Source organism: Centropristis striata, chromosome 2, assembly GCF_030273125.1.
Source record: "Centropristis striata isolate RG_2023a ecotype Rhode Island chromosome 2, C.striata_1.0, whole genome shotgun sequence".
NCBI classification, from domain to species: Eukaryota; Metazoa; Chordata; class Actinopteri; order Perciformes; family Serranidae; genus Centropristis; species Centropristis striata.
The window spans coordinates 30,117,062-30,143,456 of NC_081518.1; the positions used below are offsets into that span (position 1 = coordinate 30,117,062).

Consider the following 26,395-nt stretch of genomic DNA (forward strand, 5'->3'; position numbering starts at 1 on the left):
GTCCTGATGATCCAGTGGACCTCATAGCCTCTTCCTCAGTTTGTTCCTGAGCAATGGTTCAGTCCCCGATATACTGTCATAGGCGTACAGGCGTTATATGTGTTAACGCGTGTGTCACTATTGTTCTAAAGTTGTCCACTTGTCACCCGTCACCCCTTCATTATTTGATGTACTCACAATATGCCTGTATGCATATTTATCATCTTTATGCAGCGCAGGCGACGCATAAAGACGCATAAAGATGCATAAAATGCCCCTGTATGTGTGTGTGTGCTGACCCATCGCTGACATCAGCACTAACTTTCACCTCTGGGACACTTTGCTCATCACAGCTGATTCACTCTGATGTTTTAGTGACTCTGCTTGTTGTTCGTCACACACACCACACACACAGGTTTGTCCCGTCTCAAGTGTGATCTGTCCGTCCGTTCACCCTCTTCTCTCCTCTTCTTGTCCTCTCTCCACATGTCTGTTCACACCTCTCTCACTGTCCTGTACTCCATTATTCCGTCTTTCCCCGCCTGCAGAGGGTCACCTGGTCCTGGTCCTGGTCCTGCTGGTGGACTGTCGCCAACGTAAAAAAAAAAAAATCCTTCATTCTGCTTCTGCTGCCTCCTAGTTTCTGCTGCTTTCATTCACATTTTTTTTTCTTTCTGTTCATTTATTTTCTGCAACAATTTGACAGCTGTAGAGAGGCTTCGTGCTGCTAGAAACAGCTCTGTAGTTCCACCTGACTGAGTAAACGATGATGTCATTCATTGTGTGTGTGTCTGTGCGTAGACCCTACAGGACAGAGTGTGTGAGTTTCAGGCTCGTCTGCGCTCTGAGGAGCTGACTCGTCACCTGCTGCTCCAGCAGCTGCAGCAGCAGAGCATCCAGGAGAAAACGTGTGTCGGCGGCGTGCAGACGCTGCAGGAGGAGGAGCGACTGACGGCTCCTCCCAACGGTAAGGTCACAGCCGAGCGTGGACTTGTCACTCACTCACACACACACACACACACACACACACACACACACACACACACACACACACACACACACACACACGTTCCAGCTGCAGTGGGAGAGACGAGGTTCAGTCTGTCAGCAGGTCTGAGGTTCTGATGAGGTCGTCAGTCTGTCGTGGTCATCAAACGTGTCAGTTTTACTATAATAATAACATAATGCAGAAAGATAACTCTGCCAGGCGGATGAATGTGTCGATGGATCTCAGATCATTTCATGGATCAGAATCAGTGTTTAAAGTCAGTAAGTCCCAAGAAATGTCAAACTGAATTTCAGGTCATTGATAAACAGTATTATTGAGTGTGTTTGTAAGAGCACACTATAAACTATTCACCGGGCTTGATCCTATTTATTCTTCCGTTTGTTCTGTGTTTTTTTTCGGTCGACTACTCCTCTCAGAGTTTTGGTCACTCATAAACTAAAAAGGTATCAAATCGACCGGCTCGGCCATGACAAGTGCGCTATAACTTTTCTAAGGGTTTTCGGTTTTCAAATGATTCGGCAAAAACACACCAAAAAATCCCCCCAATGTTACCCTATGGAGAGGCTAAAGTGGATGACATCATCTCTAGAGTGCAAAGGGAGAGAAAAATTTGTCCAAAAATAAATTTGGAAATTGTGCTCGAGGCCGCAGATGCCACTCTACAGAAATAATTTATCCATAAACGTAGGAAAATTGGTCTTCTCCCTCACATTGGTCTGCTAAAGCTGTCAGAGTTATAGTTTGGGCGTAGGACACACAGATGATCCACCAACATGCACCCACAGCCTCATAGACCGCCATGTTAAAAAGGAGGGAACATTTCTGGAGGAAAGCAGAGGTACCAGTTTCTTCTGATCGCTCTAAAAAACCTATTTCTTCATTTTTCTTCACAAAACACATATGTAGACGTTCAGGAAGAACTCAGGATGTTCAAAGTGAAGTCGGTTCACTGATGGGAGCTACGGTTTAGCCAAAAATGCTTTCTGTTCGAGGAGAACGTTTTGCTGTTTTTTGCTCTCTGTCAGTGGCTTCACAGGAGCAGTTGATTTCAGTTGATTGCTCTGATTGGTGGCCGCCACCTGTGCAGCCAGTTATATTATTATTATTATTATTGTGGGGTTTGTCTGCAGCTGAGAGAGAATACACTGGATTCATTTAACCTGAATAAGACAAAACACATTTAACACAATTACAAACCAAACAAACAAACCTACAAACAAATCCAGATCCTTTCTTCATATAAAATTTTAACTTTAGGTGTATTTTTGTCATAATTTTATTCTCTAAGAAGTCTATATTAGTCTTGGATATTTGACATTATCGTGTGTGTATTTGTGCAGGTGTGAGTGTGTTGCAGCCTGGTGAACAACCTTCAGATCGTTTCCGCTGTCCAGAAGAAGAGCAGCTCGTCTCTCGGCTGCGCACACAGGTACGTCTGCAGGAAACGCATCAAAGAAAACCTTCATACCAGCAGCGAGAAATCCACGCTGTGTGTCGAGCTCTTGTGTTGAGTTGCTGCTTATTGTGAAACTAGTGTCTAGTGAACATTGGGCTCATTGAATCCACAAGAGTCTCAGCTTTCCAGTCAGACCCCATTTATGCAGCTCACAGACTGTTTAGGGACCCCAGGAAGCACAAAGATTTACACACAATAACACATTCATACGCTACTCTGAAAATGGACATGTCTGTTCTTCCCTGTGGACTTATTTCTCCTCCGTCGTTAGTTCAGGTCGGTTCTTCAGATCTGAGTTTCTCATGAGCTCAGTGTCTTTCTGCTCAGCGAGCCGTCTCTTTGTTTTAACCGTTGGGTGTTACATCGTTGTCTGACGTAAATCACTCGAGGTGACGTGCCGTCTGTCAGGCTGATCTGTGCGTCTCATCATCTCATGTGAAACCAGTCTGACACTTTGACAGCTTTTCTTTTACTGATCTAATAAAACTGCTCAGGCTTCCTTACATTCTTCACGGCTGAGTCGTGTGAGAAGTGAATCTGTGTTTGAGCCTCGGAAACATGCAAATAAACATTGCATGTTTTGTTTTTTAGTTGACAATAAAACAGCTTTATGCAGAATAAAAAACTGTCAGTTATATTTGCACAGAGAGCTGACAGGTGGGTTATATTAATGTTTGTGTGCTGCAGGTGGAGGAGCTGGAGGAGAAGCTGTTGGATCAGACTCAGGAGGTGGAGAGACTTCGCTCTGAACTGGTGAGGTTCTGCTGGACCACATTCCTCAGGAAATTCACACACACACACACACACACACACACACACACACACACACACACACTCACAGCTGCACTCAGGTGTCACACAGGGATGCAAGAAAGAAAATATCTATTGGACAAGAAACACAAGACGACATGTTGTGCTGATTAATATTAGGAGAAACATTTGTTTGTAAAAGGTATGTAAATGTTCTACATGTAATATTTTTATTGCATTTTTACCAAAGACAACACACTGTGGCCACAAAAAAACAAATCTCCAAATACTTGTTATGTAATACAGACGATGCAATGAAAATGCTCTGTCCCATTACAATTGACAGTGATGTAGCAAATGCATATCTGGAAAGAAAGAAGAGTAGTAAAAAACAAAAAAAACGAATTTTTACAATAATCTCAATTTCCATTTTGAGAGAAAATGCTATGTTTTCTTAAAAGGAAAATTAAAAATAATTATAAGTGAGTAGATAAATCATAAATATAAATCAGTAGAGAGCAGATCTTCACCAGGTGCCAGCATCGCTCTGCTGCACAAGACTCCATTCAGAAAACCACCGTTTTAACAGCAGTGTTCTTGTGTTTTTTGCAGACAGACCTGACAAAGCATCAACTCAGATTGTTTCCACATCAGCATAATGTTGGAGTTATTTCAGCTCCTTTTAGATCTGTTTATTCACATTAAATCACAGATAAATCTCTTTATTTTTGGCTTCAGACTGATTAATGCATTAAAAAAAACATTGAAGTGACCAAATAACATGAAAGCATCCCTTAATTTATACCCGAAATATCTAGATATTTCAGTGAACTTTGTGTTATTTGTTTTGTGTTCCAGCCTCTTAAAAACTCCTTAAATTGTCCAACAATCCATAAATAACTTCCTAATAATCATATCCTTTGATTTATAACGTTGACCAAACCAGACTCTATTGAGAAAACCATCGTTTTAACAGCAGTGTTCTTGTTGTAGTAGTCTGAATTATTGCTTTGTCAGGTCTGTCTGCAAGAACACATCAGCATCATGTTGGAGTTATTTCAGCATCATTTAGATCTGTTTATTCACATTAAACCAGATAAAACACTGTATTTTAATGTGTAAAAACCCATAAAAGTGACCAAATAACATGAAAGCATCCCTTCATTTATACTTTAAAATTGTCTAAATTTTTCAGTGAACTTTGTGTTGTTTGTTTTGTGTTTCAGCCACTTCAAAACTTCCTAAACTGTTCATAAAAACTCCCTGATAAATGATATCCATTGATTTATAACTCTGCTGCAACAGACTCTATTCAGAAAACCATTGTTTTAACAGCAGTGTTCTTGTGTTCTTCAGACCTGACAAAGCATAAATTCAGACTGTTTCCACACCAGCATCATTTTGGAGTTATTTCAGCATCCTTTAGATCCGTTTATTCACATTAAATCACAGATAAATCTCTTGATTTTGATGTGTTAGTGCTGCACAGGCAGTCATCAGACACAGCTCCTGCAGGAGGATCATATTATTGACTGTTATGACGCCACAGAGCAGCAGGAGGATTATTTCAGACTCATGATGTGTGTCCTTGTGTCCTCTAGGGGGCGACAGACCTGGAGAAGCAGCTGGAGCTGCTGGTGGTGGAGAACCAGCGTCTGAAGCAGGAGCTGAAGTCATGCAGGAGCTCAGAGCTTCAGAGCCTGGACGCTGCTGCAGACAGCTGCAGCTGCAGCCACTGCCCTCACAGCCAGGTACAGACAGACAGACTTCTCTTTATTTTAACTCAGTAACCACATGCGTCTGCCTCAGGTAGAAAATATTGATGTCTGAAACTGAAAACAGTTTAGTTTCATATAAATCACCACAAAAATAAATTTGAAAAAAATAATAAACTGGTTTAAAACTGGTTTTAACCTGGTTTTAATCTGGTTTCAGTGGTTTTAAACTGGTTTTAACCTGGTTTCAGTCGTTTAAACTGGTTTAAGCCGGGCTTTAAACTGGTTTCGGTGGTTTAACTGGTTTTAAACTGTTTCAGTGGTTTTAAATTGATTTCAGTGATTATAAACTGGTTTCAGTGATTTAACTGGTTTTAAACTGTTTCAGTGGTTTTCAACTGGTTTCCGTGGTTTTAAACTGGTTTTAACCTGGTTTCAAACTGATGTCAGTGGTTTTAAACTGGTTTCAGTTGTTGTGCTAGAAGCTTTGGAGCCTGTCAGATCCTACAGTCTGTGATGAACCCAGTACCTCTCCCAGTGCCCCTGTTCACTCCCAGGTAGAAAACATTAACGCTGTCCGTGTCCCGCAGGATGCCGAGTCCCTGCGGAGGGAGGTGTCCCGCTGGGAGAGCCAGGCCCGGCAGAGGGAGCGACGGCTGGCTGAGCTGGAGCGAGAGCTGCTGGAGAAAACCTCCCGGGTGGAGAGTCTCCGCCGGCAGCTGGACGAGTCTACCCGGCAGCTGGACGACGGCCGGCGGCAGCTGGAGGAGTCGAGGCGGCGGCAGGGCGACCACGAGCAGAAGCTCACGCTCCGGCTGCAGGAGTGCGAGGACGAGCTCGCCAGGCAGGCGGCGGCGCCCCCCAAGGTCAAGGTGAGGAGACGTTCAGAGACAGTCAGACCCTCTGACTCACTGACAGGATCTGACCTGTTGTTGTTGTTGTTCAGTACGTGACGCAGACGGTGGAGGTGGAGTCAGCCGACTCTCAGCGAGCGCTCGCCGAGCTGCAGACGAAGAACGCCGGCTTGCAGGAGCAGCTGGCCGTGCAGAGGACGCTGCTGCGGGAGCTCGAGACGCAGCTGCACGACTCGCAGAGGACCTGCGCCCAGCTCAGGACACAGGTAACCTGTCTGCCCCTCACCTGTCTGTCTGTCTGTCTGCGGCTCAACTGTCTGCTTTCTGTCTGTCCGTCTGTCTGCTTTCTGTCTGTCCGTCTGTCTGCTTTCTGTCTGTCCGTCTGTCTGCTTTCTGTCCGTCTGTCTGCTTTCTTTCTGTCTGTCTGTCTGTCTGCTTTCTTTCTGTCTGTCTGCTTTCTTTCTGTCTGTCCGTCTGTCTGTCTGCTTTCTGTCTGTCTGTCTGCTTTCTTTCTGTCTGTCCGTCTGTCTGCTTTCTGTCTGTCTGTCTGCTTTCTTTCTGTCTGTCCATCTGTCTGCTTTCTGTCCGTCTGTCTGCTTTCTTTCGGTCTGTCCGTCTGCTTTCTGTCTGTACGTCTGCTTTCTGTCTGTCCGTCCGTCTGCTTTCTGTCTATCCGTCTGTCTGCTTTCTGTCTGTCTGTCGGTCTGTCTGCTTTCTGTCTGTACGTCTGTCTGTACGTCTGTCTGCTTTCTGTCCGTCTGTCTGCTTTCTTTCTGTCTGTCCGTCTGTCTGCTTTCTGTCTGTCTGTCTGCTTTCTGTCTGTCTGTCTGCTTTCTGTCCGTCTGTCTGCTTTCTGTCTGTCTGTCTGCTTTCTGTCTGTCCGAGTCCCAAAAAATGAAAGACTGCTTCGAAGCCTTTAAGTCCATTAAAGGTGGATTAATGAGGCTGTGACTCAGAGGTCAGAGGTCAGGTGGCTTGGCGAGCCTCAGGTGTGGGGCGTGCAGCAGGTGATGATGTAAGCAGGTGTAGTTCAGACTGATCTCAGGTCAGTTTAACCCTTTTCTCTCTGCTTGCGTCCGGCTGCAGCTGCTGGCCGATAGAAGCCGTCTGTGCATTCTGCTGTCCAGTGCACTCGGCCGGCGTGGCGGCGAGGTCGTCCACCGGTTGTCCAAGGTCGGCCCCGCCCCCGCCCCCTCCCTTTGTGACATCACTGAGGTCGCAGCAAGAACGACCCTCTGCTGACCGACAGTCAGGACCCAAAGCTGCCACATAAACCTGAAACCATAGCAAACAAACAAACAAACATCTCAGAGAGGAGAAATGAATGTTCAGACAGTTTATGGTTCTTTTATTTTTCCATGTGGAATACATAATATGTATAATCATATTTCACTTTTATAAGGTCAGTTAAACTAAAAGTGTGATTTATTAATGCTTATAAAAAAGTCAAAAGTAAATAAATGTAAACATTTTTTTTATTTTTTCACAAGTAAAATGTAGAATTACAAGTAAAAATAATTATACATTGGAAAGCATAATTTTTATATATATATATATATATATATATATATATATTTTATAAAATATTAAAAATAAATAGAATTTCTGAAATCACAGTAAATATTTTACAGGTTATATAAAATACAATATAATTTCAAATTTAAAAAAAAATGTTTAACATGTCTGAACCTATGAATAAAATGTTATATCATTCTTTATCATAATAACGAATTAATAATAATATTCTTAACAACAAATCGGACAAACCTAATCAGTTTGAAAATAAGGTCTTCTCTGGATTTTATCTTTACCTTTAAAAAAAATATGAAAAACATCAGTCAGAAAGTGTAGTTTTATGATATAAATCAACACAAACACCAGTTTTAAACAGGTTTCAGTGGTTTTAACCTGGTTTTAGTGGCTTTAAACTGGTTTCAGTGGTTTAGCTGGAAGCTTTGGAGCCTGTCAGCCGTCAGATCCTCCAGTCTGTGATGAACCCAGTAACTTTCCCAGTGCTCCCAGTGCCCCTGTTCACTCCCAGCAGCATCTAGGCTTCGTTCACACAACAACATCCAGAGTGTTATTTTTCTTTATTTTTGGCTTTTCACAGCCAGACTGTTAATATGTCTGCTGTGTGACATGACTACAGGATTTAAACAGCTCAAACAGTCAAACATGTTCTTACCTTTCACTCAAAGTTTGAACTTTCCGACAGTCCTTGAACTGATCATCTGTTATGAAATTTTCTGTTATAAAAAGTGACCAAAACGAAGCTTCAAATTGTGAGATTTTTTTGTCAGAATCACTGTCATTTCAAATCTAATTATTAATTTAATCAATTTTTCTGACATTCAGGACAATTGTGGGTTCTTGGAAAAGTGTATATATGTAAATTACATAATATTATAATAATAATAAAAATATCAGGGAGAAATTCTCTGATTTCTGTCATTCTAACTGTGTTATTCTGCACAAAGACTGTTTGAGTTGTTCTGATTGTGCTGATTCCATAGAGGTGCAGGAGTTATAGGTTTATAGATTTTATATATAATCCGGTCCTCATGGCCCCCCTTCAGATCCTGGTCTACGAGGGGGAGATGGAGCGGGCTCAGGGCCAGCTGGAGGTGGAGATGCAGAACCTGGAAGAGGAGAAGAACCGCGTGATTGAGGAGGCGTTCATCAGAGCCGAGAGCGAGATGAAGGCTGTCCATGAGAATCTGGCCGGTGCGTGTGCGTGTGCGTGTGCGTGTGCGTGTGCGTGTGCGTGTGCGTGCGTGTGTGTGTCTGTGTGTGTATGGACTCGTGTTCACTCTGTGTGTGTGTGTGTGTTCCAGGGGTGCGTCTGAACCTGCTGAGTCTCCAGCCTGCTCTCAGGACTCTAACCTGTGACTACAACAGTCTGAAGCGTCAGGTGCAGGACTTCCCCTTCATGCTGGACAAAGCCATCACCGAGGCCAAGCAGGAGGTGAGACGCACACACACACACACACACACACACACACACACACACACACACACACACACACACACACACACACTTCCTGACAGGGACGAACTCAACATCACGGGACATTTTACAAGAAAGCATCTTCATGGATCTGGTCTGAAATACTGATAAATGTGTGTGTGTGTGTGTGTGTGTGTGTGTGTGTGTGTGTGTGTTTGTGTGTCAGATCTGTCAGGTGATCAGTGATGTCAGCAGCACCAATCAGGAGCTTCTGCGTAAATACAAGCGAGAGATGAACCTGAGGAAGAAATGTCACAACGAGCTGGTCAGACTCAAAGGTACAAGCTTTAATATTCAACATTTAATATGTTTTATGTTAAAGTTAAGGTTCACTTTTCTGTCATATACTTTAATTTTCTGTTTATTACAGTTTATTAATGTTACATTTCTGTTTACATATAACTTATTAATTTGCAATTATTGTCCACAAATGTTTTTTTAATTTTCTTTTTATAAATGTTATATTTTATTCCTATTATTTTAACTATTATTTTCCTATTATTTTTTATCATTATTCCTTTGACTATATATTTTTATTGCACGTTTATCTTATTATATTTTGTATTGATCTTTTGCAAAAATGCTCCTAGCCTCAACCTCCTCAACCTGCCTCCTGCAATAAAAAATAAATACAATTAAATAGATAAATGGCATGTAAAAAAGCAAAACAAATTACTAAATAAAAATAAATAATAATGTTAAGAATAAGAGGAGAAACAACAGCCAGTCAGCTTAAAAAAAGTAATACAATAAAGAATTTGAACTATTTAATTAAATTAAAAAACATTTTGCAAATAGTTAAACTTCATAATAAAGTAAATATTCAGGATTTTAGACACATTGAGATAAAAATTAGTGCCACATGAAATTATTCTATCCAGGAAACTTCCTCAGAAATCACAGACAATAAATGTAAAAATGTTTCTGGTTTGTTGAAAAGCTTCATGATGATAAAGTATCTGGTGTGAAAGTAAAATGTACTATAAGTATAATCTTATAATCTATAAGTAAAATGATTTTACACACAAGTAAAAAATAAATAGAAAAAGGGCATACAAAAAGCAAAACAACAAACTAACTATGTCTCTGTGCGTCTCTCAGGAAACATCCGCGTGTTCTGCCGCGTCCGGCCGGTCAGTCAGGAGGAGCAGGACTCCGCTGATGCTAAGACCATGTTGAGCTTTGACTCGGACGACGACGCCGTGCTCTACCTCTCCAACAAGGGCAAGATCATGACCTTCGAGCTGGACAAAGTGTTCCCGCCTCAGGCCACGCAGGACGAGGTGAGACATGAATAAATACCTGAGTTCTCATAAATTTGTGATTTTCTTTATAAATTTATAACATTTTTCTTGTGAGTTTATAACAGATTTTTTTGTCTTGTAAATTTGTGGGGGGGGGGGTTTCTCGTAAATTTGTCATTTTTTTTCTTGTGAATTTGTGATTTTATTTTCTCGTAAATTTGTCTTTTTTTTCTTGTGAATTTGTGATTTTTTTTCTTGTAAATTTGTCTTTTTTCGTAAATTCGATTTTTTTCTGTTGTACATTTGTGATTTTTTTTTTCGTAAATTTGTGTTTTTTGTCTCAGGAATTTGTACGTTTTTTCTTGTTAATTTGTAACTTTTTTCTCGTGTATTTGATTTTTTTTCTCATAAATTTGTGATTTAAAAGAAAAAAGTATCTTTTTTCTCGTAAATTTGTAACTTATTTCTAGTTAATTTGTTCCTTTTTTTTTCTCAAAGTATTTCAACATTTAAAAAAACATGCTAATCTAAAAAATCTAAAAAATAGAATTTGTCACATTTACCAGAAGTTTGACCAGCTGTTGAGTGTCAAAATAACCTGGATACACTAGAATAGTAAACTTGGCTCCATTAAGCAGTTCCAGGCTGCTGTTATCTGATCAGTGTGACATCACACGTGTCTCTGCTCTCTGATTGGTCGTCAAGGTGTTCCAGGAGGTCCAGTCTCTGGTCACGTCCTGCATCGACGGCTTTAATGTCTGCATCTTCGCCTACGGACAGACGGGCTCGGGGAAGACCTACACCATGGAGGTGAGGAGAGGTTCTCCAGCAGGTTCTTCTTCTTCTTCTCTGGAGTCATGATAATAAAACCTTTCTGTTTGTTCAGGGCGAGGCGGAGAACCCCGGCATCAACCAGCGTGCTCTGCGGCTGTTGTTCTCCGAGGTGACCGAGAAAGCTCCGGACTGGGACTACAAGATCTCCGTCAGCATGGTGGAGATCTACAACGAGACACTGCGGTGAGTAGGCCTGTCACCATAATTACTATATCCACTTATCCTTTGATATATAAAAGTGGACACTATTTTTTTCTGGACTCAATATATTGTTTTTTATGCTTCTTTGTGTTTAAAGTAACAAGTACAGTGCCCGTAGGAAGTATGTATTCGTATAGTGAGAGATTAAGTAGATTTTTCAGTTATGGACAAATGAGGTCAGTGTGAAAGTGGGATGTACAATGAGGTGTAATACTCTTGCGTAGTGTTGGAAAATCAAACCTTGTAGCGCACTTTAAAACTCCTAAAGATAGGTAGGCTAAATAGACTTACAGATGAGATGAGTCAGGCGTTGAAATCGAGAGTGAACTGGGTTACTGACCAGGTGTAGGCCTATCACACAATGGGGCGGAGCTCCCCTGAAAGGCGTCCAATCAGAAACAGTGCAATGCCGCAACATGTCCTACGTAAATAATGATATTTTGAAAAATTAATTCAAAAATCTTCAAAATTGAGGATGCACACCTTCGTGCCATGCGCAAGCCACATGAAATCTTAGGTCAGCGAGATATGCCCTAGACACATACACACACACACAGACGCTTCATGCTTTATAGATAAGATGCTGTAAATGTTTGACAGGCAGTATGAACTGCCAAAAAAAAACTAGATTTCCCAAACAGCCATTCCAGCTGTTTATATGTTATTTTAATAATGAAATAATATAATACATAATTTTTGTTGTGTTAACAGAGCTGAAACTCTATTTTATTTGTTTTGGTTGTAGTTTATTTATGTTTTATTTTTCTAGGATATTTCAATATTTCTTTTCCACACTTCAATTCCAATGTTTATAATATTCTGCAGATTAAAAAAATTAATTGCTGTGGGAAAAGGATTATGCTCTAATATCTTTATGAAACTAAAACAACATTGATTCAACAATATATCGTTTATCGTTTATCCTGATAGTTTCTGGGAAAATATATCTCCTAAAAATGTGTTATGGTGACAGCTAGCTTTGAGACAGATGTTCATGTTTATGAGCAGAGTTCACTTCGTTTAACTTGTTCCATTAAATCCCAAATCTGTCATGATGAATTTGAAAGTATCGGCGTAAAAAATGAAGAATATTTCCATCTGATGTGAGACTCACAAGCTTCAGATTTAACATCAGACAGCGTTCACTCTCAGTTAAATTCCTCAAGACTTGTTTCCTCTGTTGAAAAGCTTTATTATTCCAGATGTGGGTTTTTTTTTTCTCTTTTCTCTATGAATTAGGCTCTTTTTTTTCATAAATTTGTAATTTTTTTCATATTTTTTTTCTCATAAATGTATCTTAAAAATTCTTGTAAATGTGTGAATTTTTTTTATTGTAAAACCGGATTTCTTTTCTCATAGATTTGTGATTTCCTTCTCAGAAATCTGAGATTTTTTTTCTCAGAAATTTATACAATTAATTTACCGTAAATATGTTGCCTCTTCTTTTTTTTCTTTTTTTTAACCTTTATTTAACTTGTTTCATCAGATCCCAAATCTGTCATGATGAATTTGAAAGTATCGATGTAAAAAAGAAGAATATTTCCATCTGATGTGAGACTCACAAGCTTCAGATTTAACATCAGACAGCCTCACGACTTGTTTCCTCTGATGAAACACTTTATTATTCCATATGTAGGTGAAAAAAATCTGAGTAAAAGAGAAAAAAATGTTCATGATTAAAAATGATTACATGTTAGAAGGTTTCATGCTAAAGATTGGCTAAATAACAAGCTTGAGGACACAGCTGTCAGATGAAGAGTTGCATTGTGGGGGATGTAGGCGCCAGGTTTTAAGAAGAATATAAAATGAAAATTTATATATAAATTCTGTTTTATTCTACACAAAGACTGTTTGAGTTGTTCTGATTGTGCTGATTCCACAGAGCTGCCGGATTTATAGATTTATAGAGATTTTATATGTTGCAGTGAAACACAAGGACAGAGAGAGGAGAATGTAAACAGAGCAAAAAACTACCTGAAACTGCTCGTTGAGTCTGAATATAAATATATAAAATGAATATAAAAGCCTTTAGATCTCTGCTCTGTGGCGCCCCCTTCAGGAAAAACAGCGCAGCTACTATGTTTCTGTGTCAGGTTTGTAATAATGAACATGAGAGAGAGGAACATCTGCACAGATTCAGGGCGGTTATGTAAAGGTGGATCATTTTAACCGGCAGCTGTTGTGTAACAGAACATCTGTATGAGTCCTCCGAGGACTCAACATCTGGACGCTGGACAGACGCTTTCTGGCCCAAAGGTCCAGACCTCTGAGAGTCAGATTATCAGATTAATACGACTTAATCTGCAGAGTCTTGATTCCAATAGATTCAAATTCACTAAACACAGAATATAGAAGAAATAAGTGTGTGTGTGTGTGTGTGTGTTCAGGAACCTGCTGGGGGAGAATCCTACGGATAAACTGGACATTAAGATGAACCCTGACGGCAGCGGGCAGCTGTACGTCCCCGGGCTGACCGAGTTCACCGTGCAGAGTCCCGAGGACATCAACAGGGTGAGACTTCATGCTGCTGTCCTTTCATAATGAAACACCTCCAGCTGCACTGTGTCTGAGGATAAAATCTGACAACTTCCTGTAAACATTCTTCACCCTGAGAACAGTTTGACAGAAATATTTAATTTCATGTTCACGGTTTATTATCAGTTTTTTAAAAGCAAATAAAATAGTAGATACTAGATGGATGGATAGATGGATGTTGATGTTACATCAACATGAACAAAATAAGACACAGGAACATAAAAAAAGATGTGAAATTAACATTTAAAATGAAGAATGATGAATAAAATGAAGTTGAAAAAGGCAAAAATTCTGTTTGTGTGTGTGTGTGTGCGCGTGCGTGCGTGTGTGTGTGGTGTGTGTGTCTCTCAGGTGTTTGAGCTGGGTCACATGAACAGGGCGACGGCGTGCACCAACCTGAACGAGCACAGCTCTCGCTCCCACGCTCTGCTGATCATTAGCGTGTCGGGATTCAACTCAGCTACAGGGAACCGCACACAAGGTACACACACACACAAACACACTCAGATACACACACAAGGTACACGCACACACACGAGGTACACATACATAAAAGGTAAACACACACACAAAAGGTACACATCTCTTATCTGCCTGCTGATGTGTCTCTTCATGTCCCTTCATGTCTCTTTGTGTCTCTTCGTGTCTCTTCATGTCTCTTCATGTCCTTTTGTGTCTCTTCATGTCCCTTCTTGTCTCTACATGTCTCACAATGTCTCAAAATGTCCCTTCTTGTCTCTACATGTCCCTTCTTGTCTCTACATGTCTCTAAATGTCCCTTCTTGTCTCTACATGTCTCTACATGTCCCTTCATGTCTCTACATGTCTCTACATGTCCATTCGTGTCTCTTCTTTTCCCTTCCTGTCCCTCCTCCTGCAGGGCGTCTGAACCTGGTGGACCTGGCGGGTTCGGAGCGGATCGGTAAGTCTGGTGCGGAGGGCAGCCGTCTGAGAGAAGCTCAGTGCATCAACAAGTCTCTGTCGGCACTCGGAGACGTGATCAACGCGCTGCGCAGCAGACACGCCCACGTCCCTTTCAGGAACTCCCGCCTCACCTACCTGCTGCAGGACTCTCTGAACGGGGACAGCAAGACGCTCATGATGGTGCAGGTGAGATGGGGACACCTGTTTGTCTCTTCTGTCCCTGTCTCGATGCTTTTTAATCCAGCCTGGCTTGTTTACGTTCAAAGTGAAGAAACAGACCCAGTGTCAGTCTGTTTTATTGTAAGTTATTAAAGTTGAGAGTATCTCATTTTGACTGATTCTGTAGTTTCTAATGTAATTTTCAATGAAAAATATATTTATAAAATCATAATGTGATTGTTTACACACACAAAAAATCTTTATCTTCGGTTTGTAGAAAACAATCTGTAGTTTGTTTCATCTCTGCAGCTCCACAGTATTAGACCACCCTTCTTCTCCAATTTCTTGTTCATTTTAATGCCTGAAGGTACATTTGTTTGGACAAATATCAATAATGATAACAAAAAAAATAGCTGATGTGAGTTTAATTTAAGACCTGATATCTAGACATTTGTCTGAAACTAAATCCAAACACATGACGGTTTAGATTTAACATGAGGAGCAGAATTTAATGTTTTTAACAGGATCTGGTTAGTGCAAACGCTTTATTTTAAATGACATGAATGAATTTACATGTAGAATAAAGAGATTCTGACACAAATATCAACATTTAACACAAGTTTTGGTCACTTTTTTTATATCTGAAACAAGTTAAAACTATGAGGATAATGTCTGTTTTTACAGTTTTTTTTCTATGATAAAGATAAGAGTTTTGGTGATTTTTTTTTAAAAGAAAACATACATAGGGTTCAGAGAGTTCAGAATTTGAAAGTGGTCCTAGAATTGAACCCTGAGCAACTCCAGAATATAACTGACACACAGCTAAAGCACCAACACTGACACATGTAGAATAAAGAGATTCTGACACAAATAAAACATTTTTGTTTTTGGTCACTTTTTATAACAAAAACTTTAGTAACTGATGATCCATTCGAGGGCAGTTGGAAAGTTCAAACTCTGAGGATAATGCCTGTTTTCACAGTTTCTTTCTAAGATGAATGCTTTTGGCGCTCCTTTAAAGAAACATCTGTTGGTGTTAATGTGAGTCTCTGTCTCTGGTCTCTGTCCGTCCCTGTCCTCTGTGGTGCGTTCAGGTGTCTCCGCTGCCCAGCAACATGAGCGAATCGGTCTGCTCGCTGAAGTTCGCTCAGCGTGTTCGCAGCGTCGAGCTCAGCTCCTCGTCTTCGTCCTCCAGGAGACACGAGAACTCGTCCACCTCATCCTCGCCGACCCACGACAGCGTCGAGGTAACTGACACAATATTAACGCAAATATTTAATAAAAGCAGACATTTGCTGTTGCTTTTTAACATTTTTGCCTGCAGCTGACGTTAACATTAACGTTTACATCAGTTTGTTCAATTAAAAAGTGTACAATAAAAAATAAAAAAAATAAAAAATAAAATATTATATATATATAATATAAAATAAAATAAGACCACAATGACTAGCTGTTTTTCATCATATTTGCATTAACATTTCAAAGTTTTCAAATAAGACCTGATGTAAATATAATATAGTGGATTAAATAAATCATTTTGTAATGTAAATTAAAGTTCTCTTCACACAATTTTTTAAATAAAATAAAAAATGTAAAAAAAAAAATTATTCGAATAAAATACATTCTAAGTATGATCTTATTTTTTTAAATTAATAATCATAATAATAATAATAATAATGACAGATTATTATTAGTGGTATTAATAATATAAGTTAATAATAATTGTATATTAATAATAAAATGTTTAAATACTAAAATATATTAATATTATAAATATATTATAGCATTAACAATATAATGTAATACTGATATATTATTAGAAATAATGATGAAATATAAAATATGCAATAATAATAATAATAATAATTATTATTATTAATAATAATAATAATAATAATAATAATAATAATAAAATATAATTTATTGTATATTTTAATAATAATTATTGTTATGTTTACTATTATGTTTATTATTTTCTTTATTAAAATATTATTTAATAATAATTAGGGACCAAGCACAGAAAGCGTGAGAACCATTGTAATTGAAGAAATTATTATTATTATTGTTATTATTATTATTAATCTCCCAAATGAATCGCCTTTTTGGGGGCTTTATCATATTCAAAAAATCCTCATATTTGGAATATACATAAATCTTCTCATACATAAATCTGAACTTTACGTATTGTAAAGGTCCCGGGAATGGGCGTGGCAAAATGACTCACCAGAGCCCCCTAGAAAGTTTTCTTACTTGAAGGCATTCCTCCTACGGATAAAACCCTATCCACTTCTAACTTGGTCAGTGTCATCATAAGGCCTTTGGGATGAAAAGTTATAAAAAACTTTACTGACCGTCACACTATAAGGGAGAGGCATGCCGGCAAAATATGAAAACACAAGACTATATAACTTCACCATACATTCTCCCATCCGTCCCAAACTTCTTACACATGATGAGGGTCCAGCCCTGAACACAACCAATATTGACACACAGTCATAGCGCCCCCCGCTGGCAACAGGAAGTAACATGTTTTGATATATATTATTATTATTATTATTATTATTATTATTATTATTATTATTAATAGTAGTGGTGGTAATATCACTGCATTATGACCTGAACATCTGCTGACCTCTATCGTGTCCTCCTGTCCCCCTGTCCTCAGCTGGACTCTCCCCCGGTCACTCCGGTCCCTCTCCCCATCTCTCGGGCCAGCAGTGCCGGCTCCACCCTGTCCTCCTCCGCCTCCAGGACCCCCAGCAGCTCCCGCAGGAGGTCCCAGTCCCAGCTGTCCACAGGTACACACTACTGCAGTACAAGTACACACACTACTGCAGTACAACTACACACAGATGTACACACTACTGCAGTACAAGTACACACAATACTGCAGTACAAGTACACACACTACTGCAATACAAGTATACACAGGTACACACACTACTGCAGTACAAGTTCACACAGCTGTCCACAGGTACACATACTATATATATATATATATATATATATATATATATATATATATATATTAGTGCAAGTACACAGACATGGTATAAGTACCCGTGTCGTGATGCCTTCATTGACCTCGGCTGCTCAGAGAAACAGATTTCCATCAGAAACTTTACGTCTATTTCTTTATTATTTTTCCTGTTTTTATATTGGATTATAGTTTATTTTATTATATTTTATCAAGTCTTTTCTGCCTTTTCTGATCTTCTCCTGTTTTTTAATTTGCTGTTGATTAAAACTCATCACTTCCTCTGTTTCAGTCACAATTCACAAACTTAAGTTGCTTCTACTTTAATTTCTAAATCAGTGTTAAACCTGGAGGCTTTTATTGTGACAGTCTACAGGAAGTTCTGTATTATTTAGTTACACCTGGGGCTGCAACTAATTATAAATCTTATCTCTTATCTCTTATATCATACATATATTCACCATATAATAATATAATAATAATATTAATATTAATATTAATAATAATAATTATTATTATTGTATTATATTTAATTTTAATGTATTTATTTATAATAATTTTAGCATTAAAATAGTAAACATTAAGAACTGGTCTTTTGTTTTTTTAAATGGTTAATTGATACTTAATCCATCATTAAACCTTCACTGAAAAGTCAAAACAACTTTTAAATACTATTAAATACATATTAAATACTTGTGTTTATCCTTCAGAGAGCATTCTGGGAAACGTAGTAAAGCAGAAACTGTAATTAAAACAGAATAGTCCTCCTCCTCCTTCTTCTTCTGTGTCCTCATCCTGTCATCTGATTGGTTGGTTTGCAGACAGACAGGTAGACAGAGCCAGCCCATTGGTGGGGGACGGTGGGCAGGTAGGTGGGGGTTGTATGCTGATTGGTGGATAGCTTGGCATGGTTGCTCAGCATGGCATGGTGCCCCCCCCCCCCCCCCCCCCCCTCCCCCCATCTAACATCCCCCACCCCCCACCTCCCTCTGTGACCTCAGAGCTGCACCAGCTTCTGTCTGCCCGCAGGCGGCAAGCAGGGCCCACTGAGCCTGGCGCACTGTGCTGTTTGTGTCGCCTGTTTGATGCTGAATGACTCAGGTTTTTTTTTAATCAAACATCAGTTTCTGTGCAGAAACAAGATCAAGTCACAAGGAAGTTCAACTTGTTCTTTAAAGGAGCAGTATGTTTTATGAGTTCACACCAAACACAGAGCTGACTGACACCTACCAACATCAGTCTGAAGCTGAATAAAGACATTTATCTGTGATATTAATGTGAATAAAGGGATCTAAAGGATGCTGAAATAACTCCAACATGATACTAATGTGGAACACTGCTGCACCAGACTCCATTGAGAAAACCATCATTTTAAAAGCCGAGTTATAAATCAGCAAATATTGTTTTTTTTCTACAGTTTTTAAAGATGTCTCAACAGTTTTTTTTTACTGTATTTTGTACCTATTCAAAACCGTTTTTAGCAATTTATTTAAACTTGTTTGTTTTTAGTGTTTTTGAAACTATTTCTTAATGTTTTGTTCTTTTTTACATTTTTCATAAACATTCTTTTTTGACAGTTGTTTTTAGTTTTTAGCATTCTTTGTTCTGTGTTTCATTTTTTTAAACTGTTTTTAAATTAGCTTTTTGCCTGGTTTTTGCTGTTGTTGTTTTTTTTACTGTATTTACTTTTTACAGTTTTTTATTGTTTTGTTTTGCTATTTTAAACTGTTTAAACTGTTTTTTTGTTTTGTTTTTGTTTGTACAGTTTTTTTTAATTTTTACTAGTCTTAGACGTTTTTTTGACACAAAGTTTCCTGAAAATTTTTAGATAAGGTATTTTAAGGTATAAATTAAGGGATGTGTTAATGTTATTTGTCCAGTTGTTGAATCAGTTTGCATTATGAATATATTATCTGTGATTTAATGAGAATCAACGGATCTAAAGGATGCTGAAATAACTCCAACATGATGCTGAATTGATGCTTTGTCAAGTCTGAAGAACACAAGAACACTGCTGTTAAAATGGTGGTTTTCTGAATGGAGTCTGGTGCATTTAGAGCTGTGCTTTTCAGGAGATTGTCAATGCTGCTTTTGCGACAAATTTCTGGCTTTGTATAAAAAATGTGCTCTGTGTTTGGTGTGAACTCATCAGGATGTCTTCGTTCAGTTTTATCTCCAGATGTTTAGCAGATGAACTGGGAGCAGGGGAACTGTTCTGGTCTCTCTGCTCAGCGTTGGTTTAATTCAGTCCTGAATCTTTTCCTTGTGGCTTCTGGGTGTGTGGGTGTTGTGGGTGACTTGGTGTCTGGATGAATCCACTCCCTTCCCTTGCCGGGCGTCCCGCTGCGGAGACGAGGATTGTGGGAAGTTCTCCATGTCCACACTGATAAATCTGAAAACACTGCTGCTATTGGTGAACATATGATTATATGAACTGTGATTTATTACACCTCTTCCTAACTGGACGTGATGCGCCGAGCAAACAACAGATTTTAAAGACGGACTGACCGACTCGTATGAGCTTCAACCGATTCGATTTGATTAATTCCTGTTGAATCAACATGACAAGTTCTGGAAAATTAAAGTCGCCGACATCACTGACGGAAACCATTTTTACAAATTTTACAGTTTTGCTTCATAATCAATCTTTGTCTTTTCCTTTTAAAACACCTCAGTGTTTTTGTGTACAATAGAATCTGATAATGAACATTTACATGTGATAATAAACGGATAACAACCGAATACTGTCCAAGAACTAGTGCACACAAGACAGAGGAGCACTCACAGGCTCATTTTTGCATATTTTTCTAAAGATGCAAAAAATGCTGTTGTGAGCAGGGTTGCCAACTCCCTGAAAAATAAATAAGGGACACCTCATCGGCAGGGACGGCCGACCCGATTGCCTTCACCATTTCTGGTGTGGTGAACTTTTTTAGCCCATTTTTTTGTGATTGAAATGATTTTTAGGCAATTTGACTCGAACCTGAATTGAATTTGATGCATATTTTTGTGTGACATGAATACATGGAAAGCAATTTATTATCCAGCAATTCACTTTAATACAAAATAACAGTTGGGACCTGGTCTTCAAAGATGTAGTGGAGTTTGCTGATCTTTTAAAATGCAGCATGTATGCAATTGAATGGCCGTTTCAGAAGATTTTGGCATTCCATAATTCCAAATTGGTTCAGAAAAAAGGCCTGAAATTCATGTCATGAACACACGGGGACCTGGTCTTCAAGGATTCACTGAATTTGATTTAATTATTTTATTGGAGCACATGAATAAAATTGAATGGCTGTTTTGGAGTCATGCAGCTGCGTGACAAACGGGCTACTGTAAAGTGCAATGTAATTGCGCACAAAAATGTAAAGTGCAGATGGCATGACCACAGTACTGGAAGCATGTTGTTTCACATCAGCCAGTCCACCATGGGCTACGGAAAAAGAGCGCAGGCACACCTTGCAGTGCGATTTATAGATGTTTTCACACACTTTTTCCACCCAGGCGTTTCTTTTTTCCAATTCCTCTCGGTATTATTGTGTCCTTTTCTGTTTTTTTCTCTCTGAGGAGTTCTAGTCGCATTGCTGCTTGCTGTTCCGCCCCGTAAAGCAGTGTCTGCATCTGTGTGCATGCTGCTTTGTTGTCTTCCGCTAACTTCTCCACGAGCAACAGTACCTCCTCGACCAACGGGATAAGCGTGCTTTTGTTTCTAAATACGGGACAATTTCATTTTTCGAGGGACGGTTGGCAACCCTAGTTAAGAGCGTCGCTCAGTCGTCTTTCTTACAGTCACTAATTTAAATCTTTGCACAGAATCTAAGACCCAACATGAGACTGGGACACAAGGGAAAATCTACTCGTGTGTTATCGTATACAAGTGCTGGTCAACGAATTAGAATAATTTGAAATAGTGCAATCATTAAATTCTTTGAATGCATTTTTTGTGCAGAAAGCAAATCAGGTGTTCACCGCACCTGTCCTACTCGTTAGACTAATCACAGAACTCGTTACCTGTAAAAAAATTTGCTCAGCTGAGCTTTCCAAAAGGCCCATTTAGGCCATTTAACTGTGACACTGTTGTTTTATTGAATTAGAATAATGGAGAAACCGTTTCATTGAATTAGAATAAATGCTCGAATTTTTGTTTTCTGTGAAGAGTGTTCACTGTGCAGTATAAAGTCAGGGTTGAGTAGAATTTCTAAGTTGTAAAATCAATCATGGGTAAGCAGCGCGACCTCTCAACCGGAATAGTGGCTCAAATTCAAGCCCTTCGCCAACAAGGCTTGACCCAAACTAAAATTGCTGAGCAGCTCGGCATCAGCCAGTCTTCCGTCTGCAAAGCTCTCAAGAAAAACTGCAGCAAGCGCACCAACTGTTCCGGCGTCCGAAAAACTTCTGCTCGCGACAACAAGCAGCTGAGAAAGATCGCAGTCAGCAACCGGTTCAAGTCCACTTCCGAGCTCACCGACTTGTGGAACAAGCAGACCGGCGCTGACGTCTCCAGATCAACCACTTACCGTCGTCTGCGCGAACTCGGCTTCAAATCTCGCGTTCCAGCAGTAAAACCGATGCTGAACAAGAAACAAATGGCGAAACGGCTGAAGTGGGCCAAAGAACACGGCGAGTGGACTGCTGAAGACTGGCAGAAAGTGGTCTTCAGTGACGAATCACGCTTCTGCATCTCCTTCGGTGACCAAGGTCCTCGTGTCTGGCGTCGTGGTGGCGAAACCTACAACCACGAGTGCGTGAAAAGATCCGTCAAGTTTCCCCAGAGCGTTATGGTCTTGGGATGCATGTCCGCTCGAGGTGTAGGGAAACTCTGCTTCCTCAAGAAGACTGTCAATGCTGCCGTATATCAAGATGTTCTGGAAACGTTCCTGATTCCGACTGTTGAGGAACAGTTTGGCGAAGAAGACTTCATATTTCAACAGGATCTTGCACCGGCTCATGCGGCAAAGTCGACCAAAGATTGGTTCACTAAAAAACAGCTTGAAGTTTTGGCATGGCCGGCCAACTCGCCTGACCTCAATGTCATTGAAAACCTTTGGGCCATCGTCAAGCGGAAAATTCGCGACAGAAAGCCTACTACGCTGGACCAACTGAAGCAGAACATCGCCACTGCCTGGGAAGCTGTGAGTGCGGAAACTTGCGACAAGCTGGTCAAATCGATGCCGCAGAGACTTCAGGCAGTCATACAAGCCAAGGGGGCAGCCACAAAATACTGAGAAAGTGATGATTCTAATTATAATAAAAATTATTCTAATTCAATGAAACGGTTTCTCCATTATTCTAATTCAATAAAACAACAGTGTCACAGTTAAATGGCCTAAATGGGCCTTTTGGAAAGCTCAGCTGAGCAAATTTTTTACAGGTAACGAGTTCTGTGATTAGTCTAACGAGTAGGACAGGTGCGGTGAACACCTGATTTGCTTTCTGCACAAAAAATGCATTCAAAGAATTTAATGATTGCACTATTTCAAATTATTCTAATTCGTTGACCAGCACTTGTATTGTCTCTTTCTGCAGAGTTTGCTCGCTAAATGTCAGGTGGAGGTTTTCAGCTGCAGCAGCTTTAGTGACTTAAAGATTAAAAAACATACAAATAACTAGAAAATTTCCTCTGAGGAAATTCTGAAAGGGCCACGGGGGCTACTGCCGGTGTGTGTACACTATGATGAGATTCTTCAGAGATTTCAAACAATTAATACTAGTAATGTTATGATGCTATATTATATACAAGGAGCACACCTACAACAAGCATTCCTTTACGAGTATTAATTTATACAGCAACCTATGCCCTTTAACCTCAAAGCTGTTCAGTTGCTTGTAAAGATTTAATCTGGACGTCACTACTGAAGCAAACTCGGAGGTTAAACACAAAGCCTTCAAGAAAACTAATTAGGGCCACGGGGCAATCGCACCGAGCACTGGTCCCATACAGCAATAGCTGAGCAATGAGCGAAAAAGAACAATAATTGGAGATTTTTAAACGTCTACTTCTCCGGCATAATTTCACCTAGAGACTCCATTTAAACTTTAAACAGTAGACACAAGTCTTGTGTATCAGTGTATTAATCCACGTTTCGATAGGTCATATAGTTTTTTATCAATCCCTGTTCAGTGACCATGATCAGTTTTGGAGAAATTCTGAGATTATAATGGGTGTGTATTGCACGGAATGTTGCGTCACAGTGTGTGACATCATCGCCAGAGTGAAGAGGGAGAGAAAAAATTGTCAAAAAAATGTATTTGAAAACTACGCTTCAGGCCGCAAATTCCACTCAACAGAAATAATTTATACATAGAAAAGTAGGAAAATTAGTCTTCTCACTCACAGTCCTCTGGTAAAGCTGTCAGAGTTATAGTTTGGGCGTAGGACGCATAGATGCGCCACCAACACGCACCAACAGCCTCATTGGGTCCCATATTAAAAACGCAGGAAGATTTCTGAAAAAGGGAGATGTAACAGTTTTTTCTTAAAAAAAAAAAAAAAAATTCTTAAAAAAAAACATATGTAGACGTTCAGGAAGAACTCAGGACGCTCAAAGTGAAGTCAGATCAATGATAGGTATTATGGTTTTGCCAAAATTGCTTTCTGTTCGAGGCCAGAAATTCCAGTCTGTCCACCTCTGGCTGCTGTAACTGTTCCGGTCCATTGGCCGTTGGTGGCAGTATATTCTGTTGATTGCTCTGATTGACTTTGATCCTTTGATGTGATTACAGATACACACACACACATGCGCGTAAGCATGCACACTCCTCCAGATACACATGCTTCAAACACACACACACACACACACACACACACACACACACACATTTTGAGGTTAAAGGGAATAGGTTGCTGTATAAATAAATACTTGAAAAGGAATGCTTGTTGTAGGTGTGCTCCTTCTATATTATATAGTATAACATTACTAGTGTTAATTGTTTGAAATCTCTGAAGAATCTCATCATAGTGTACACACACCGGCAGTAGCCCCCGTGGCCCTTTCAGAATTTCCCCAGAGGAAATTTTCAAATTAACTTTATTATCTTCTAACAAAAAATGCACCTGAGGCTGCTGGGGCTCGTTAATTCTGCCCATATTTATGGACAAACTGATGATGGTGAGAGAGGACAAAGGTTCAGTCTGGCCATTGGAGTGTATGAAGAGTTTTCACATTTATTGGCAGCAGTGTGGACATGTCACAGGTCACATGATAGGGTGATGGTCACATGACCTCTGAAAGCTGCTCTGGTTTTCTCTGCAGGACGATTGAAGCTGACTGCCTGAGAGACCCCTCCCCCCCTCACTGGATCAGCCAATCACAGCAGCCGGCTGAAGGAGCAGAGGCTGATGGGAACTCTCCGGCCAAAGAACATGGCCAAACGTTTTCCGTGTCTTCTTGCTGTGCTGAAGAACTTTTTCACTGCTGGAGGACAAACGTTTCATTTCTTTCTGACAGTATACGCTTTCCAATCACAGTATTTCTTTTATTGTTTCTTTGTAAAGTTGCACTTTAAACTTTGAGATTATTTTCTAACCCACAGTTCCAGAAGTGGTTGATTTCTAATATATGCATCATATGGTTATATATTTATGTTTGACATGCTTTAATCTTTTGTTTTATTTAGATTTTGTTTTTCTTCTTTATTGAGGGTGCAGACCACGAGAAAAGAGATTAATCTTTCAATTTTGAGATAAGAATTCTCTCGAAGATTAACCTCATGTCATGACGTCTTGAATCGGGGGCGGTCTTTGTGTCCTCGCGGTCCTCTTCTATCCAATCAGGGTACTCCACTGACTGAGCGGTCCAATCAGACGTGAGCAATACGACGACACGCTCCTCCTCCACTTCTCCTGTGGATGTTTTTATTTTTCATGCTTGTCGAACAAAAAGACGCTTCACCTTCACTTTCCTCGACTGTTTGTTGTGCTCCTGCTGTCGTATCGTCGCCTGTTAAACAAGCGTAGGATGGTGACCTGTGACCCCTGCCCTCTACCCCCTGCCCTCTACCTCCTACTCTCTACGCCCTATTCTCTACCCACTGCCTCCTACCCTCTAGCTCCTACCCTCTACCCTGCTCCGGGCGGGGCCGGTCTGTAGCAGTGGAGCTGATCTTAGTGTAGCTGTAGTAACAGGAATGCTTAGAGTCGCTGTGAGCTGCTGTGTGTCGTCGGCCGGAGGTCGACATGTCTGCTTGCTTTGTCTCCGCTGTAGATTTCTACAGTTTGTTTTTTTTGTATTCCCTTTTTAATAAACAAACATCCAAAACAAACTGTTTCTCTCTCGTCAATGTAAAGCAAAGTGATTCTACGCCTCGACTAAGACTCTTAATTAATTTTCATTTTGACTTTATGGCATCCTATACTGACTTAAACAAATATTTTTATAACCTGCTGTACTGTAACTTTTTATGAAATTCTGACATAGTATACTGACTTATTTTGAGAAATTTAATTTTTTATAAGATTGTGACGACATACTGACATTTTTTATGGAAAGAAGTTTTTTATGAGATTAAATCGACGTGCTATAGTATGACTTGTTTTTTCGCCATTTTTATAAACCTACACTACTAAAATTTGACCATTTGACAAAAATCGACTTTCATGATGAGGGCATTTTTGGATGTCCCATAATATGGTGTTTTTTCGCTATTTTTGAACAAACTATACTACCACATGTATCAACAGACTATAATTCAGCCATCTGAAGCATTTTAGTCATTTTAGAGTTTGACCATTTTTGACCAAAATCATAC

General features: G+C 39.7%; 1 protein-coding gene across 6 annotated transcripts in view; it reads left to right on the top strand.

Moving 5' to 3' along the window:
• Positions 1 to 25,909, top strand: part of kifc3 (kinesin family member C3) — a 69,076-nt gene extending 43,167 nt beyond the window's left edge. For 5 of the 6 annotated variants that reach the window (XM_059348690.1, XM_059348658.1, XM_059348683.1 and 2 more), the window contains 19 exons: positions 781 to 946; positions 2,329 to 2,417; positions 3,132 to 3,197; positions 4,796 to 4,945; positions 5,500 to 5,781; positions 5,856 to 6,029; positions 8,340 to 8,487; positions 8,598 to 8,728; positions 8,937 to 9,048; positions 9,872 to 10,053; positions 10,720 to 10,824; positions 10,901 to 11,031; positions 13,437 to 13,560; positions 13,936 to 14,065; positions 14,465 to 14,694; positions 15,762 to 15,914; positions 17,333 to 17,465; positions 18,466 to 18,512; positions 24,901 to 25,909. In XM_059348690.1, the coding sequence (XP_059204673.1) occupies positions 781 to 946; positions 2,329 to 2,417; positions 3,132 to 3,197; positions 4,796 to 4,945; positions 5,500 to 5,781; positions 5,856 to 6,029; positions 8,340 to 8,487; positions 8,598 to 8,728; positions 8,937 to 9,048; positions 9,872 to 10,053; positions 10,720 to 10,824; positions 10,901 to 11,031; positions 13,437 to 13,560; positions 13,936 to 14,065; positions 14,465 to 14,694; positions 15,762 to 15,914; positions 17,333 to 17,465; positions 18,466 to 18,512; positions 24,901 to 24,909 (2,562 nt within the window). In that variant the 3' untranslated portion in view covers positions 24,910 to 25,909. The remainder of the gene's footprint in view (positions 1 to 780; positions 947 to 2,328; positions 2,418 to 3,131; positions 3,198 to 4,795; positions 4,946 to 5,499; positions 5,782 to 5,855; positions 6,030 to 8,339; positions 8,488 to 8,597; positions 8,729 to 8,936; positions 9,049 to 9,871; positions 10,054 to 10,719; positions 10,825 to 10,900; positions 11,032 to 13,436; positions 13,561 to 13,935; positions 14,066 to 14,464; positions 14,695 to 15,761; positions 15,915 to 17,332; positions 17,466 to 18,465; positions 18,513 to 24,900) is intronic. The other variant, XM_059348665.1, reaches the window with a different exon arrangement.
• The last annotated feature ends 486 nt before the right edge of the window (positions 25,910 to 26,395 follow it).